This window comes from Myotis myotis, unplaced genomic scaffold (genome assembly GCF_014108235.1).
Source record: "Myotis myotis isolate mMyoMyo1 unplaced genomic scaffold, mMyoMyo1.p scaffold_m19_p_9, whole genome shotgun sequence".
NCBI classification, from domain to species: Eukaryota; Metazoa; Chordata; class Mammalia; order Chiroptera; family Vespertilionidae; genus Myotis; species Myotis myotis.
The window spans coordinates 78,326,438-78,340,893 of record NW_023416401.1 but is presented as its reverse complement, the minus strand read 5'-3'; the positions used below and the strand labels follow the sequence as shown (position 1 = coordinate 78,340,893).

General features: G+C 43.2%; 1 protein-coding gene across 7 annotated transcripts in view; it reads left to right on the top strand.

The window, feature by feature from the left end:
* Positions 1-123: 123 nt before the first annotated feature.
* The window catches only part of RALGAPA2 (Ral GTPase activating protein catalytic subunit alpha 2), a 304,655-nt gene continuing 290,322 nt past the window's right edge, over positions 124-14,456 (top strand). For 3 of the 7 annotated variants that reach the window (XM_036321186.1, XM_036321185.1, XM_036321184.1), the window contains exon 1: positions 125-480. In XM_036321186.1, the coding sequence (XP_036177079.1) occupies positions 375-480 (106 nt within the window). In that variant the 5' untranslated portion in view covers positions 125-374. Of the gene's footprint in view, positions 481-14,456 lie in introns of all 7 variants that reach the window. The other 4 variants (XM_036321183.1, XM_036321181.1, XM_036321180.1 and 1 more) reach the window with 3 other exon arrangements.

The following is a 14,456-nucleotide window of genomic DNA, read 5'->3' as shown; positions in this document are numbered from 1 at the left end:
GCTCTATCGCGGTGCATCCCGGGACTTGTAGTACAGCGAGAACCTAGCTTCTTTGTGACTCGCGGCGCTCCAAGCGGAGCTCGGCGAGGAGTCCCGGCCACGCGCACGTGCGCTGCGCCCGAGGGGCGGCTGGCGCCTCCCGCGGGGCGGGGCCGTCGGTCCCTTGTTGACACCGCCTTCCTGCCCCTCCCCTCTCGGTGCCCGGGCGGCCCGCCCCTCCTTCCTGGAGTCACAGCTGAAGCGGCAACGGCGGCGGCACGGAGAGGGGCGGCCAAGTGGCCCACGCGACACGCGCCGGGCCGGACCCTGTGCTGTGACTCGCGCGGCTCCGGCGCCTCCTGCCCCCGCGGCGGGACCGGGCTTCCCGCGGCGGGATGTTCTCCCGGAGGAGCCATGGGGATGTGAAGAAGTCCACCCAGAAGGTGCTGGACCCCAAGAAGGACGTGCTGACCCGCCTGAAGCACCTGCGGGCGCTGCTGGGTGAGGCGCGCGCCGCAGCCCTGGGGTCGGGCACTGCCCGCGCGCGGCGGGGTGGTCGGAGCGGAGACGGGGAGAGCGTGGAGTAGGGGCGGCGGGCGACCGACCCAGACTCTGGGTCTTGGGCTTGTTCCCCGAAAAGCGGGCAGCCTAGCCCTCCGGTGTGAACTTCCTCCCCGATTCTCACCGGGAAACCTCGAGGCGGGACACTGCCGGGACCATCCCTTCCCCAGCAGACCCTGCACCCCGGTGCACGCACGCTGAACTGTCATCTCCCCTTCCAGTTTGAACATTTTTGAGTCCGGGACCCTAAGTAGACTGAGACCTCAAGTGGTCCTTAATTGAACTGTCCTCTCGTTCGCTCCCCCTCCCCCCTTTACACTTTATTTTTACTTTTGAGTCCCAGTCCCCAAATAGACTGAGACTCCAAGTGATCCCTGGATACATTTAATTTAAATCTCACGCCCCTCCCCCTTTTAAAAATTACCTTTATTTTGGATCTGGCTGCTTCCCTTTCTTTGTGTCCTCGGTGTGAAGGGGGCCCCTGGTGTTTGCTTGGAGGGCGGGGTGACTTTCCTGGGTTCAAGGAGGCTGCTTCTCCTTCATCGCCAGGATGACAGGGATGGCTTTTTGCTTTCTTCTGTGTCTATGGGACTGCTGGGTGGAGGGCCTGCAGTTGACCTGGGATGCTCATCCCTGTGGGTGTGAAGGGTCCACCAGGCTTCCTGTCACCTGCTGCATGTGGTCTGTAACTGGTGTGCTAGGCTGTTTTGTTTTCTGTTTTCTTACTTCCTCAGTCTTAACTTCTGTTTAGGATGAAAACACCTTTGCTGTCTGTAGACTTGTCTGTGTATGTGTGGACAAAGAAAAGGACACCTTATGTTTCTTCTAGATGCCATTTTTTAAAATTTATTTTATTGGTTAAAATATTACAAGTAGAAGTACACATGTCTCCTTTTTTTCCCCATTGATCTTCTCCCCCGCAACCACCCCTCTCACATGCCCCCCCCCCCCCCCAGTGCCTTGGGTCCATTGGTTATGCTTATATGCATACAAGCCCTTCGTTTGATCTCTTAACCCCTCACCCTCCCCTGCCATTTTTATTCTTAAAATGAGCAAAAATCACCTGATTTAAGGCATGTAGTCTTAATATGTCTGTCTTTTGAGGAAATGTGGATTAAATGAATTCATTTTATATGTGAGAATTTTACATAAAGATCTTGCCCAGGAGATGTAAAGCTGCAAATTATTTCTATTTATACTTTGTGAAGTACCTCTAAAGGAATAAAAAGAACACACCTGGTTTTGCCAAATGAAATTCTTCACAATCACGGGTTTCTTGAGATTACACTGTCTTGTTCAGATCGGAATGAAATGTAAATTAGTTACTGTTAGAGGGATTAGTTTTCAAGACCTTTGAAAGTGAAATGTGGCCTTCTTGGTAAACTGAACTTTCTACTTCCTGTAGTAAAATACCAGGCGCACACAGGTTGCATTGTGTGGAGTTTTTAGTAGTGACTGATTAACACAGACTGCAGGGACATTTTTGATAAGGAGAGTTGAGCAGGATTTTAAAGCATTTGATACTTTTGGACTTTTTCTGTGGTAGAGAATTTGAACTTTCATTCTGTCCAAGTCTGGAGATTTAAGTTGGCTATTTTGTAAAGGCAGAATCAATTAAACCGAGATCAGTTTGGTTTCTTAGAGATACACAGTACATTGTTACCATTGGGAGAAAGTAGTTAGCCATGTAATTGGGGTTTCACTGTGTGTGTGTGTGTCTTATTTTGAGGAACTTCCTTTTATCATTTCATTGAGCTCATTATGACTTAAATTGTGTAACATGGAGAGGTTCTTTTTTAGGTGTACTTTTGTTATTATTGTTGTTGATGCATTTGTCTTTTGGAATGGCCCAATTGACTTGATTACTGTAATCTTTATCTATAGGGACTAGATTTTTGTAAATGTATCTGAGGAATTCTAGCCATAATGTTTAATGTAAGCTTTCACTTACAACTGGTTTAAAGACTTAAAGAAAATAATGTATTATTAATACACTAGTTCCTACTCCATTACATACCCTACTTGTTTCCTACTTTAAGGAAAAGTCTACTTAGAAAAATAGGTCTCTTGCTCTGAAAAATGGGGATTAGCCAAGATCAAGAAAACTATCTGAAGGAGAATAGAAAGTATTATTGTATTTTTATTTGTATACTTATATAATATTCTTGATTTGCATACATTTTATCTTTAAGTGATAATAATGATGTCATTTTTTTTTTTTTTACATACAGAGATGATACTGCTGACCTGATTTGTAGCACAGCTACATGACTTTGGTCTAGTTACTTAGCCTGTCTATGAACATCAGTTTCTATTCTGTAAAATGGATATATATGGTAATGTCTGTGAGTGTGATGTGTAAACTATTTCAGCTTGGAGTAGGCACTTGACAACTTCCTCTCTCATTACTTATTTCTCATTATTAATAGGTAGGAGAGCATTTGATAGGTAGTTTGCCCCACCCTTTCTTATTTTGATAATTGTGATGGACTTGTTCTCTCCATTAAAATTAGTCTGTCTTTAAGACAACTAGCTAACAAAACACAATTAGCTGTGAAAAGTAGAGTATTTCTTGGTATCATGATAATGACTCCAATTAGAACTTGCTTAGCTACTTTGATCTGGCTGCTTATTGTAAATTTGCCTGATTTATTTTACAGTGGGGGAAACGGAGACATAGGCAGGCCTTATACGGGCCCAAGCCATGTACTAAATGGTCTGTATGTATTTTATTAATTAGAGGAAGAAGAAAGAGCTGTTAGGTCCCCTGACTTCCAGTTCTCCCTACACTGTCTAAATCATTATTGGGAAAGTAAATGAGCAAATAAAACAAAACAAAAACGTAAAACATATTGCTGTCTTGCTCCAGCAAAGGTCTCATGTCTAATTAAAAGTTGACTGCCTACTGCGTCCCAAAAGAGGGTATAGAAATGGCATTATTATAGCAAGAAGAATAAGGTATTAGTGAACAATAGTGCCTTGTATAATTAGATTGTGGCTTATATGGTAGACTCCATTATAGGATTTCAAGGAGGCAAAAAGGATAACTAAGGGTGGCACAAAAATAGGGGCATCTTGAAGTTTTACTCCTGCTACGCCCTGCAGAATGGTTAAACTAGCTCTGCCCAATAGGATATAATGTGAACCACATGTGTAATTTTAAATTTTCTAGTAGCCACATTTTAAAAAGTAAAAGGAGTCCTGGCCAGCATTACTCAGTGGTGAGAGCCTCAGCCTTCGCACCAGGGGATTTCAGTCAAGGTCATGTACCTGGGTTGCAGGTTTAATCCCCGCCCCTGGTTGGGGGTGTGTGGGAGGCAGCCAATCAATGTGTCTCTTTCACATCGAGGTGTTTTTTTTTTCCTCTCTCTCTTTCTCTACCTATCTATCTATGTATCTCTCCCTCTTCCCCCACCCTTCCACTCTCTCTAAAAATCAATGGAAAAATATCCTCAGGTACGGCTTAACAGAAAAAAGGTAAAAGAAAACAAGTGAAATTGACTTTAATAATATATTTTATTTAACCCCACATGTCTAATATGTATATTATCAACAGGTAAAATAAAATATTTTTTTAAACTTTTTTTTTCGTACCAAGTCTTTGAAATCTAGTGTCTACTTGACAATGACAACACATCTTAGTTTAGACTGCCCGCATTTCAAGTGCTCAGTGGCCATATTTAGCAAGTGGCTATGGCTAGAATTTGGGAAAGTAGAGGGGGAGGGCAGTTTCAACTAAGGGAAGATGGAATACATATGGCAATATTGTGGGAAGGTGAGGAACACCAGCCTGCCTCTTCCTCCTGTTCAGGGGGAGTGATGGAGGTGATGGTGGACATAGAAGATGGGGTGCTGAAACCCTGGCCCTGAGGGCATCCATGATGTCAGATAAATGACTAGAGTGCTGTGTAGGCCAGGGGAAGGGTCAGAACAGTGAGTTAGATGGGCTGGGGGAGAGGACGGATTGTGGGGGAGAAGAGGAGGAGAGGAATAGGTGATCTGACGGAGAAGCTGAGTCAGATTGGGGATCAGATCAGAAAGGGTTTTGTTTGCCTGATTTAGAAGCTCAGATCTTATCCTGCAGGTGAGAGGGCCTCCTTGGAGAATTCTTAGCAGGTCAAATGGTAAGTTTTGAGAACTTCTCTGCCAACAGGGCCAGGAAAAATGGATTTGGGCTGATGGGAGGGGTGGCACTGAACACAGGCAGTGACTGAGCAGACAAATGATAAGGGCCTGAGATAAGAAGCTCCATGAATGGAGAGGAGGGGTGGGGAATTAAAGGACCAGGCAGCAGGAGTGTTTCTCTAAGTGAAATAATGAAAGTGAAGTTTGCGGAAGCTAGGCGAGGAATGGTTAATCAGAAGGAAAAGAGATTTGGGATCAGAGGCCACAGTCAAGTGAAATCAAGTGACATCAGGATTTGGTCCAAAAATTTGGATCCAGTGAGGAGAGAATAGTCTCTCGCAAGTGCTCTATATACTGATAGGGTAACCGGACAATCAGTGGGTCCGTGCTGCCTGTCACTATTTGAGTCATTTAAATAGAGACCGGGTTGAATAATATGTGAGCATTTATTACAGTACTGTCTGCAGTATGGGAGAGCAGCAGGTCATCCACAAAAATCTGCTCTGCAGCCCCCCCCTCCCGTAAGCCAGCTGCTTATATAGGGTAAGACAAAGATTATGTGGGGAAGTAGGGATTACAGGTATGGGGAGGTAGGCTTGCAGGCTGGAGTGGGACTCCATTGTTTGGTCAATAAGGTTGTTAATCTTTCCATGAAAATAGGCAGCTCTTGAATGAGAATGGACTGCATTCAAAGGTTGACTCCCAAGTCCTGGGGGTACACAACTCCCAGCCAGGTCAGGATGTCCTTTCTTTAACCAACACAAGGCAATTGTGGTTAATGGAGCATGATTACTATTTCCCATAACCATAGCTAGTCCTCAGTACTCTATTTTTGCCCCTAACAATAGAGCAAAACAGAACATTTTGGTATAGTTCTTTTTGTGTGTGCATCTGTTGCTTTAAGTTCACTTACAATTTTAAATGTTGCTTTTTAAACTTATCTATTATTAGCATTTCACTATGTTTTATTCCTCTCATTTTTTTTTTTGACTAACTACAAATATTTGTTGAGACTATATACCATAATTTAGCTTAATATTGTTCCCCCAATATAATTTCTTGGATGGTGAAATTGTTTTCTTCCTCGCCCCTCACCCCTCTCCCTCTCTCTTTCTCCAATATAAATAATACTGCTGTAAACATCTTCAGAAGCAGCTTTTCCTATATTTAGCATTAGTTTCTTAGAATAGATTCTATTGAAATAAAATTTCTGGATTTTAGCATGTTTATGACTCGTTTCACATTGCTTTCCTAAATGGGCCTGCCCAGGATTTATTGTTTGGTAGGGAGACAGACATGTAAACAACTACATTTACGAAGAGGTTGTGTGTTAGTGCCTCAGTGAGGCGGGCTGGAACTGTAGAGGCGGCTGCCAGGTGCAGAGGAGGCAGAGCAGAAAGGCCTGTTGTAGTGGTGCGTGTCCTGAGGGAGTCGGGTCTGAGGTGGATTTGGGATAATGAATGAAAATGGGAGTTTCCCAGATGGACAAGTTTGGGGGTGAGAGACTGCAAAGAGGAGTTTGTGCAAAGGGAAGGATGTGGTCCCCATGGGCTTAAATGTCCCCTGGCTGTTATCCTGTGGTATGGGTAGATGTTGGGAATCTAGTGAAGAGTTTTTAAGCAGAGGACAGAGCCAAAACCCGTGTCGTCCATTAGTGAGTGGTCCAAGAGGCCCAGTCTCCCTGAGATTTGAGACAGTAGATGCTGAGAGAACAAGGCTCCCGTTCTTCTGGATTGCAGACCATGAGGATGTAGCCCACGCTGCAAGTGTTCATCTTTCTCTCGATGTGGAGACCACCTGTCTCATCTCAAATTGAATTCGCACTCAGAGGGAGGCAGAGCAGAGATGGAGAGTAAGAAGGGCCCAGGGGACCCTGTGTGAACCGAGGGAGGAAGGGGGGTGTGTGCCATCTCCACCCCTGAGCCTTTCAGTTGCAGGAGCCAGTAACACCCTGTTTTTGCCTTAGTTGGCTTGGCTTGTATTTCTGGGTCTTGCAACAGAAAGAGTACAGATTAATATTCCAGGAAGAGGGTGGGACATTCCAGGTCAAAGATGGATGGATGGATGGTGTATGTGTGTGTGTGTGTGTGTGTGTGTGTGTGTGTGTGTAGATACGATTTTTATGTTTTTTAAGACAGGGAATTTGAGTTACTTACATTTTGGAAGAGGAACTAATAAAAGAGCAAGGGAATTAAGAGTAGTAAGAAAGGGGATAAAAATGGAGGAAGATGTGCTCTGCAGTAGAATCTAGAGCATGGGGCAGGAGATCAGGCTTGACTAAGGCCACATGGAGAGAGCAAGGCTGGGGTGCTGATTGACCGGGATGTGGAGGGAGCTCTCATGTGACAGGTTCTGTTTTCTCTGTGAAGGTCAGAGGTAAAGTGAACTGCTGAGCTAGTTTTATCACTGGTGCAGTGACAGGAACTGAGTATGTCTTGGTCCCTCTTCTGTGTCATGTATCTCCTTAAAATAAAGAAAAATTATAATCTGTGAGGTATTTTCTTGTTCTTTTGGGGTGTGATCTAATAAGTACATTTAATTTATGTATTAAATGCTTGGCCAGAAGAGGGATATGAATATATGTATATGTATGTGTGTATATATATATATATATATATATATATATATATATATATATATAAACTAGGGGCCCAGTGCATGAATTTGTGCACCTTGAAAGGAACTGTGGGCTGTGAGGCTGCAGTGGGCACAGGGGCGGGTCTTGGCCCATCCTCCGCGCCCCTGACCAGCCCCTCCTGCCATGGCTCCTGGTTTCCTGTCTGCTGGCAGCCCCCTTTAACCCCCCCCCCCCCCCCGCCATCCACTGCTCCCACATGATGATGGCGCTGGCCCCTGCTCGTACCTGCTGATGGCGAAGAGTGATTGGAGCCGGTGCCATCAGCAGACGTGAGCGGTGGCTGCTGCCCCATCTCCCCTCAGGAGCAGGGGGAGGTGGAGAAGCACTGAGAGGCGATTGGGGCCGGCAGCCGCCCCTTGCACCTGCTGATGACACTGAGTGATCAGAGCTGGCGCTGGGCTCTGGCAGCAGGTGCGAGTACCGGGCGGGACTGCGGTGCGCAGGAGCCACCAGAGGCTCCCCCCAATGACGGTGACCTGCGCCTTGCCTTGGTCTGGTGCCCCGCTCACCTGCTCCACCATTCTGCCACGGCTGACGCCTGCCGATGCCCGCCATATCCCGTGCGCGCCCCCTGGTGGTCAGTGCACTTCATAGTGACTGGTTGTTTGGTTGTTCTGCCGTGTCTATTTGCAAGAGGAGGCCTTCCTTCCCCCAGCTGCTGGCACCAGCTTCCCTCTGGCACCCGGGACCCAGGCTTCCCTCTGACTGCCGGCAGACACCTGGGACTCGGGCTTCCCTCTGGCCACTGGCAGGCACCTGGGACCCAGGCTTCCCTCTGGCTACCGGCAGGTACCCAGGACCGCGGCTTCCCTTGCAGCCTCAGCTTTATCTGGAAGGACGGAAGGATGTCCCGTCTAATTAGCATATTATACTTTTATTATTATAGATAATGAGAACAGTTTAAGTAGTGCAGATGATGCCTGATAGTAGTGTGAAGTGGGACAAAAGAATTTGCTGTGTCCTCAGTGGTCCTCTTTCCTTCCTGCCTCTCTCTGTGGGAGCATCTCCCCTGCTGGGTATGGCTCTAGTATTTAAGGGTAATTTTGATTTTCTCCATTTTTGCCTTAAATGCAGCTTAACCCACATAAGAAATAACTTTATTGACTGTATTGATTTCTGATATTAATGTAGCATTTTATACTTTGTAGAATGGTTTCTCATTTGATCAAATCGCTGCCAATTCCTAGAGGATTTGCCTTCTGGATTCTTAGGAGAGCTTTGTTTCTGAGATCTAATCCTCATTTCAGGGTTTTAAGTTTTATTTTTAGAAAAGAGATGTTTCATAATCATTTTATATCTTGCTTTAAGAAACTGAAACCACATCTGGAAGACATCAAATACTATTAGTTGTAATCTTCAACATTAAATATGTACTTTGATTTCCCTATTATAATTGTGGTTTATTTAAAAAAAAAAAACACTTTTGAAAAAGATAAGAACCCCACTGATATTGCCTTGTGTTTTATTTTAAAGTGATGGCACATATTCATTGAGCCTCAACCATGTTTTCAAGGACACATAAGGTGTACTGGTGACATTGCTTGTGTCCAACTATGGGAGCCATGAGAATGCGCCACTCAGCTCTCCTGCTTCGGGGAGCATGATGGCTCCATCTGCTACCCTGGGATTTGCCACCACATTTTAGTCAAACTTGAGCTTCTCTTGGGCTCCTCCCAGTCAGTGACTGAGCAAGCAGGAGTAATAATGTGCCCCATTCCTGCGAGACCCAGTTGCCTCTGAATGGGGGGCTCTGATGTGAGAACTCCCCATAGGCCTGACCAAGACCTTCTCAGGAATGTTTTGAAGTCTGAGACTTCCTCCTCCCTCCTTCCTTCCTCCTCTTTCATAGGGGTCAGAAATGCATTGTGGTCTGAAGCCTCTCACTGCTTCTCAGGTCTTCCCCTTTACTCTTCACAGACAGTTCCCCCAATAAATCTCTTGCATGTCTAATTCTGTCTTGGTGTCCACTTCTCAGAGAACTAAAGCTAATACACCCTTCATTTCCCCAGAAGGTATTGCCCATCCTGCCATCTAGAATTCTTCCAGGAGACAACCCAAGCACATTACATCTTCCACATAAGCTTTCTTTGTCCCTCTACCCTGAAATGATCTGGCCTCAGAAATCTCATAGCATTCTGTACCTCTCATTTGGCATTGATAGCCTTTGGCTTTGTATTCTTATTTGTGTTCTGCCTTATCTACCCCACTAGATAAGTACATTGAGAACATGAATAGCTTCTTGTTCACCTAGATTCCTCCTGGTAACATATTTCCTTATTTGTAAGAATAATAATAAGTAGCATTTAGTCAGCACTTTCCAAGTGTAAACACTGCTAGAAATACTTTTACATGTATTAACTCATTTTATCCTCCCAAGTGGATGGTAATATCATTATCCCCTCCCCTCATTCTAGTTCTTGAGAACATTCTGATTGGCCCTATGTGGGTCATGTGTCTATTCCTGTACCAATCATTGGGTGAGGGGTATGTAGTACTCTGATTAGCCAGTCTGGATCACTTGCCCTGTACCTTATAGACTGAATCTCATTCTGGCTTATAGAATTCTGAGAAAGTAGTTCTGGAAAGGCATTCTGGTACATTCCCACACAAAGCAGCACTGCTTATATCTCACCTATGCCCATGTATACCACAAGGTGAAGTTCATTGACTTTTGGGTTAGTAATCCTAGTTCATTGAGAAAATTTTAAATGACATTCTGTAAGTTCTACTTAAGACTATGGGAGTTATATTTGAGGATTTATGTAATTTGGGGGAAGTAAGGGTTACCCTTTTAATAAATGGATTGACCACTCTTAAGAGTCTGTCTAGGTTACTCCATATAACATTGTGTTTAAGTCATTCCACAAATAGTTACTGCTTTCTCTGTGCCAAATGAAGCCCAGCTTTATGAGATTTTTAATCTATTAGGAAAGATGGAAAATAAACAAATAAAAAACAAAAGATATAATTTCAGGAAATGTTTACAGAAAAATGAAGCTTGATTAAGGGTAGAAGTGTGCTGATCTAGATAGAAGGGTCAAGGAAGGCCTCTCTGAAGAGGGGTTTACAGTCAGCATCTGTGTTAAGTGGGATCAGCTTTGTGATTATTTCTGGGAACAGTGTTCATAACAGAGAGAACATTAGGTGCAAAGGTTCTGAGTCATAATGGGTTCGGGAATCTCATGGAAGTCAATAGAGTTGAAGGAGTTGGGTTAGGGAAATGAGCGGGGATGAGAAAGGAGAGGTCAGGGTACACCAGGTGAGGCTTGTAGGTCTCAGTGAGATGGGGTGCCCTGGTCCGGGACTAAGAGCAGGGGAGTGACCTCAGTTGACCTTTAGGTCGGATCTTTGTAAAGAAAGCTTTTTTTGGCTTACTTTATAAAAAGTCAGATCCTTGGCCCAAAAACTGAACAGTGACTGAAGACAGAAGAGAGAAGAGGGAAGAGAAAGGAGTGGTGCAGAAGAGAAGTGTCTGTGGAAGCTGTGGCAGGCACAGGTTTAGAGGGTGGGGCACACATACTGGTGTCCTTCCTTATTGCAGCAGTGAATAGTGATGAGAAGACAGGCTGCAAACACCGGTCAATGGGTCAGCAAAGCTAGAGTGACTCGGCCCCGGTGTGTAGTGATACAGGGTTGAGCTGTGTTACTCCGAATTCTAGTCAGAGGCAAAGAACAGATATATTAGAAAGTGCCTCTGATATTGACGTAAAATGGGGCTTTGTCAGTGGCTGAAAAAGAATGAGCACAGGAAAATGCTGATGGGTCATACAATATTAATATATCCATAGAAATGATTGCAAAAGGCAGCAACCACTGCAGACTGGCCCCATTTCAGGTACCCAGCTACATTAAGACCTTGTCTGTGCTTTTGATAGTTTCTTTTTATGCTTGGCTGTTGTGGCTTAGTGGTTGAGTGTTGACCTACAGACCAGGAGGTCATGGTTCGATTCCGGTCAGGGCACATGCCAGGTTGCGGCTTGAACCCAATGTGGGGTGTGCAGAAGGCAGCCAATCAGTGATTCTCTCTCATCATTGATGTTTCTCTCTGTCTCTCCTTCTCCCTTCCTCTCTGAAATCATTAAAAATATATTTTAAAAAAAGATAGTTTCTTTTAAAAAATGTTTTTATTGATTTTAGAGAGAGCGGAAGGGAGAGGGATAGAGATAGGAACATCGATTGGCTGCCTCCTGCACAATCCCTACTGGGGATTGAGCCCGCAACCCTAGCATGTGCCCTGACTGTGGGATCAGAACTGGTGACCTTTTGGTGCATGGGACAATGCTCAGATAGCTGAGCCGTACCGGCTAGGCTTTATTGCGTTTCTTAATGGAAAGGCCTGGGCGAGTCTTGATCTTTGGTTCAGTGTTACTTGAAGATGTGATTTTTATGAACCAATGTTGCTATCTGAGAGTGCACAGAAGGGGATTTGTGTATGCAGTTGATAATCAATGCCACTTGTAAATGAATTGTATTGTGATTGGAAATTTCATCACATTTTTTCATTCAGAAGATATCACACATTTGTTATTCCTACTCAGTGCAGGCTGTTGAATGGCTGGACAAAGACAGTTTCTTCCTTCCTGGCTCGATGATTTTACTACACTTTTCAGTAAATGACAATTTGAAAAACATAGCTTTCCTTAATGACAACAAAGGACTTTAATAACTAGATCATTATAAGGCGTTATGTACAATGAATGTGTTATTACAGAAAAAGTTTAATTTGCATTGTTGGACACAGGGAGTTTAAATTATATGCTGTTTTGAGGGCATTTTAGTCTTAGTAAAGATACTACTTTATATATTGTTTGCATCTTGAGTGTTCTTTAAAGTTGAAAAGTAAGAGAAGTTTAAAGAAAATTTGGCCTGGTGTCATGTCAGATGAGTTGTTCCTTTCTTTTTTATGGTAATTAGTCAGGCTTTGAAAAATACCTCTTTCCATAATACTCTGGAAGCTTCCCCCCCACCAAATGAAAAATACTCTGGTTATAAAATTGTACTTATTATTATAAACATTTGAATAATAAGAATAAGCAAAAAAAAAAATAATTTAAGTATGAAAAAGCTCTTTAAATCCTGCAGTCCCCTGCTAACCATTGTTAAAATTTTGGTGAACACACTCTGTGCTGGCTCTGGTTTATGTGCATTGCCTTCTCTTTCTCATGTTCTCGCTCTCTTTCTGTCTTGTATGTGTACACACATTAACACACTTTTACATGAATAGTCATTATGCATGGTCTAACACTAAATTTTTGACTTAACATGCCTTGGATATTTCTCATGTCAGTAATTGAAGACTTACATAATACTTAAATGGTCATATCACGTTTCATTGTACTCGTGTAACAAATTATTCACCGCCATTCTTCAGATTGTGAGTTTCAGCCTGAGCAGATTGTGGCCTGGGAGTGAGAAGAGTGGCTGCCCAGCAACCACAGGAGCTTGTGTAAGGGATACAGCAGATGTGAGAGTGTTTATGGCTGCGGCAAGGCAGGGACTGTGATGATTTTCTGGAGGTAAAGACAGCCCTTTGGAGAAGGCCATTTCAGTGTTTGCTGAGGTAATTTCACAGAGGTAAATTTGTTCAGGAGGAGGGTCATTCCACTTGTAAGCTGGCTCTGGTGTCCCAAATAAACCAATTTCTGAGTTCTCTTTTGGATTTTGTAACTAGTTCTATGACTCCAACCAGATACCTACTTAAAAAAATTATATTTCCAAGTATGTTTTATGCTTCCCTGAACCTCCTTGATCACTTTCTGTTAATATTAGACTTAATTAGGTGAGTAATGTGGGAGCCTGACTGCCTGGATTTGAGTCCTGGCAGTGGCCTACCTTCTCTGACCCTCTACTGACAGTATCTGCTTACAAGGGCTGTTGGAGGTTTACTTGAGTTAATGTATACAAAGCTCTTTTGTAAGCTGTTATTATAATTATTAACAATAATTATTTAACATAAGTAAGATGGCTCTCTCTACTCTCAACATCACTTTTCTTCTTCCTTAGTTTTTGGAAATGGAGATTTAGAAGTCACCATTTAGCTCAGCCGTGGGCAAACTACGGCCCGGATCCGGCCCGTTTGAAATGAATAAAACTAAAAAAAAAGAGACCGTACCCTTTTATGTAATGATGTTTACTTTGAATTTATATTAGTTCACACAAACACTCCATCCATGCTTTTGTTCCGGCCCTCTGGTCCAGTTTAAGATCCCATTGTGGCCCTCGAGTCAAAAAGTTTGCCCACCCCTGATTTAGCTCCTCCTTTATCCATTTTATTTCTATCGCTGACTCTACCTACTGAGTGGTTTTGATTGTAATATAGGCTAGCCCTAATTCAACCAAGAAAAGTAGGAGAAAGTGTTCATTAGTGTAAAAAGGCTGATGAAACTAGATTTCTAGTTTTTTGTGTAAAAAGGAATGGGTATATTAAAATATATAGAAGACGTTTGATTTGAACATTATATTTCAAGGATGTTTATGTTGTGTTTTATTATATTGGTAGTTGATATCTCTGTTAAAAACAAAGTTTTAGAATCCTGCATTTGAGAAATGTGTCAAAAATGTTCAGGATAAAATAACTATTTAATTACTTTTTTATTACTTTTAGTTGGAGTATATACAGATTTATATACAGAATTACTTTTATATATGACCTGTCAGTCCTGGATAACAAAGTGTTAACATCTTTATGATTTCTAAGAATTTCACTTTCTATATCTGGTTTACCTTATTGGTATAAGGAAATGAAAGTAATACATCTCAGGAAATAAAGTGGATGAATTTAACTTTAACAATTTTTTCAATTATAGTAGTACTTGTTTCCTATTCTGTCAGATTTTATTTCAGTATCCACAGGGATGTTTTTGGTTGCAGGTAATAGAAAACCCAAATATAAAGGTGAATGACAAAGAATTTTTTTCTCTTATAAAAAGTGGTCCCAAGGCAGGGTGGCTCCAGAGTCAGCTAATTTCGCAGTTTAGTGACCTGACAGCCCAGACTCTCTCTGCCTCCCTACTTTGCCTTCCTTAGTGTCCGAAGCATGGCAGTTCCGTCCCTCAGGTGGTAAAATGCCTGCAGCCACTGTAAGCATCGCACCCAGATATTACAATGTCCAAGGCAGGAAAAAGGGAACTATTTTTTCTTTGTGTCCTTTTAA